The sequence below is a fragment of the Acartia tonsa genome, chromosome 4 (assembly GCF_053477335.1).
Source record: "Acartia tonsa isolate MP-2025a chromosome 4, ASM5347733v1, whole genome shotgun sequence".
NCBI lineage: Eukaryota > Metazoa > Arthropoda > Copepoda > Calanoida > Acartiidae > Acartia > Acartia tonsa.
In genome coordinates, this window is record NC_137263.1 from 49,134,366 (window position 1) to 49,137,611 (window position 3,246).

General features: G+C 38.7%; 1 protein-coding gene across 1 annotated transcript; it reads right to left on the reverse strand.

Moving 5' to 3' along the window:
• Positions 1-610: 610 nt before the first annotated feature.
• On the reverse strand, positions 611-2,969 carry LOC145317576 (uncharacterized). The gene has a single exon (XM_080158719.1). The coding sequence runs from the start codon at positions 2,925-2,927 to the stop codon at positions 1,071-1,073; it is 1,857 nt and encodes a 618-aa protein (XP_080014845.1). The 5' UTR covers positions 2,928-2,969; the 3' UTR covers positions 611-1,070.
• Positions 2,970-3,246: the final 277 nt, after the last annotated feature.

Genomic DNA, 3,246 nt, shown 5'->3' on the forward strand with positions numbered 1-3,246 from the left:
CAGTAAAAGTCTCCAAAGTTGTTAAGCCAACGAATAAGAAAACGATAATATAAAACTTTGGGGACTAGTGTAATAAACACCCCAGTGTCCCCTCCAAATATTGGTTATTCCACTAATTCTCAAGCAATCGGGGATAGATCAATAGATGACAAATTGATATTTCCCCCCCGTTCTTAATTATATTTTTATATTTATTTAAGGATGACAATATCCATAAAAGCGAAGCTCTGAAACAATGTTCAAACGAACAATGACACTTAACTCACAAAGTTTATATATTAACATGTTTAAAAATGACGTACGGGCATTCTAGTATTGATTATAGAGTTGCTTCGCTTTCTAAATCATACCTAACTGTTATAAGAATCATTATGCAAAGTTTAAATACGACAATTCTAACATATCTAAACAAACGAAAAGAGCTAACCGTTTCGGACTGATGAACAGACCGAGCCTTATTATAGAAAAGCTTCGCGTTTAAAAAATGACAAACTTAAGTTTGATATTATTAAATCTCCTCCCTGACAAATATTAAACATTTCCTTATCATTTTCAACAGACGTGGAAAATATTTTCTTCAATTTAACAAAGAAAACAATTTCTATAAAAAAAATATTTTTTATTGTTACATAACTTATATAATAAATAAATGTAATACAAAATAAAAGCATTATTAAGTTCTGTATGTTAGGCAATGTAATAATTGGGTTTTCCAGCATGGCTTTCAATCGATTTATTTTCACCGGATTAAAACCGAATATGAGCCATACAGAAAAACATGTATCGTATTATACACAATTTTCTACGAAAAAAAAGACAAAAATCAAAGAAATGCCTGATTTGTTGGCTAACAAACCGAGATGAATTAATCTAATAATTCTTAATTTTCCCCACCGTGGAAAACTGTCTAAAATACTATGGGATAAAATATACAATATTAATTACAATTTATAACAAGTTTATAATATAAAACAAATATTGCATTTATATAAAAAAAACGATGAAATAGGCTGTTTGTTAGATTAATGTTAGGATGTTAGTTTTTCTATGTTAATGTTAATATTTAAGAACTAACAATTTACTCTGTTCGAACATTCTTTTGCTCCTGATTTGCTAAGCATCCCCAGAATAACACTGCAATCCTTTTCCCTGGCATGGTCCACGGGGCTCATTCCCTGTCTGTCCTTCACCCCAGTGTTGGCACCCTCGTCAATAAGAATCCTAACAAGGCTGATGTTGCCAAACCTTGCGGCCAGGTGCAGCGGAGTCATCCCGCTGTTGTCCACGTGATCAATGGCCGCGCCTGCCCGCAACAGGTTGCTAATCAAACTCTGGCCTGTCTTCTGAGTGGCAGCATAATGTATTGGAGTTCTGCCTAAACGGTCTCCAAGATTTAGAACACTTGCCGCCTTGGCACCCTTCTTTCGCAGGATAAATTTAACGATGGATTCGCTGCCCCAGCGAACAGCAAAATGAAGTGGGGTTGCACCAACATTGTCTCTGGCATCAATATCGCCCCCTGCAACATCTACAAGAAACTGGAATAATTCTCCTTTGTTGCTGATAGCTGCGTAGTGGAGTGGTGTCTGATGAGTAGCATCTCGAGAATCTACACTATAATAACCTGAGCTGAATAACTCCTGCAGGATGGAACAGGTTCCATCCTGACCGGCCAGGTAGTGAACAATATTTTCCTGTGTTTGGTCATTCAGGTAAAGATCTGGAAACTTTTTAGCCAGCCATATGAGAATATTTTGCTTTTCTAGAAAACAAGCAAATTCTGTGTATTTTCTGCCGTCACTATCCTCGGCTGTTATATCTGCACCACACTCAACCAAAGCCTTTACAGCATCCAATGAGTCAGAAGCAATAGCGTGGTGCAAGGAAGTTAATCCTTTGTGATCTCTAATATCAACAGGAAAGCTAGCTTTGCACAGCATTTTGATAAATTTAGTGTGATTTAATCTAGCTGCTACATGCATAGCTGTTAACCCCTGTGGATCTCTAGCTAGCATCTCGGCTGACTCTTGCAAAAGAATCCTGGCTGTGTCGGCCCGGCCAGCAACAGCTGAGCTCAACAATGGTGTGTAGCCGTTCTCGTCCTTAGCCGTCAGGCTGCAACCCTTGTTTAGGAGGTTTGAAATAACATTGATTGATTGCATTTCTGTGACTGAAGGAATGTTTGAGCCACAGGCCAGGTGCATGGCTGTTTTTCCATCAATATCTGCTAGATCAAGATTGCACTTATACTTGAGCAATATTTTGACACAATCACAACAGCCATGCTCCGCTGCTATGTGCAGAGCTGTTTGTTTGTCCCTGTTTTGAATATTTGTAAATCTAATCAAATCTTCCTCCGTGCCATACATTTTTCTTCTAGCCAATAATAAATTCATTGTGGCAGATAGTTCATTAAGGGCCGCATGGTGGAGTACTGTTTGTCCGAGCCTATCCTTTCCCTCCATGTAGATATCATAATCCAGCAAGCTTTGGACAATCTTAGTAACTCCACCTTGTACAGCATAGTGAAGTGGAGAGCGTCTGCTGTCATCCACCACAGAACCATCCCCGCCCCGTGCCAACAAAATAAGCACAAGATGTTGAAGATTATCCCTGCAGGCAATATGCAATGGAGTCATGCCATTTTCATCCTGAGCATTTGGGTCGTAGCGAGCATCAAGCAAAGAATTCACCTTGAGTATATCATTCTTAAGAACAGCAAAGTGTAGATCTGTGCTTTGTCTCACATTTTCAGACTCGTCACAAGACGAAGATTCTGTCAAAGACTCGCGGCCAGAATCAAAATCCAGTTCAGCATCAAACTTTACTCGCCAGGCCTTTGTTACAGGCTGATCATCATCTGTCACTGCTACATTATTATGATCCTCCTCGTCTGTATAATATTCATACTCTTCGTTATCCTCCATGTTCTTAGTTGTCCCGAGGAAGTTGTAAGACTGGAAGAAAGATATTTTTTTTTCTTTAATGCATTCATGCGTCCTAAAAAAGTAGTGTAGTAGCTTTTCAGGACAAAATATGTGCGCTAGGCGGTGTGTACGATGCCTCCTCTACAAAGGAGTTAGGGCAGGGATGTGGATATTGCATCTAAAAGGAATTTTGTTTGCCTTAAAATGTTACTTTTACTCGCATCAAAACCGAAGCCGCTTAAAGTGCCTGAATGACACCATACAATACAAATGACCAATGATATAAATTTTACCATTGGCCAATTACAATGTATACTGG

Coding starts and splice junctions, on each gene's coding strand:
- LOC145317576 (XM_080158719.1), bottom strand. CDS start 2,927: ATGGAGGATAACGAAGAGTATGAATATTATACAGACGAGGAGGATCAT.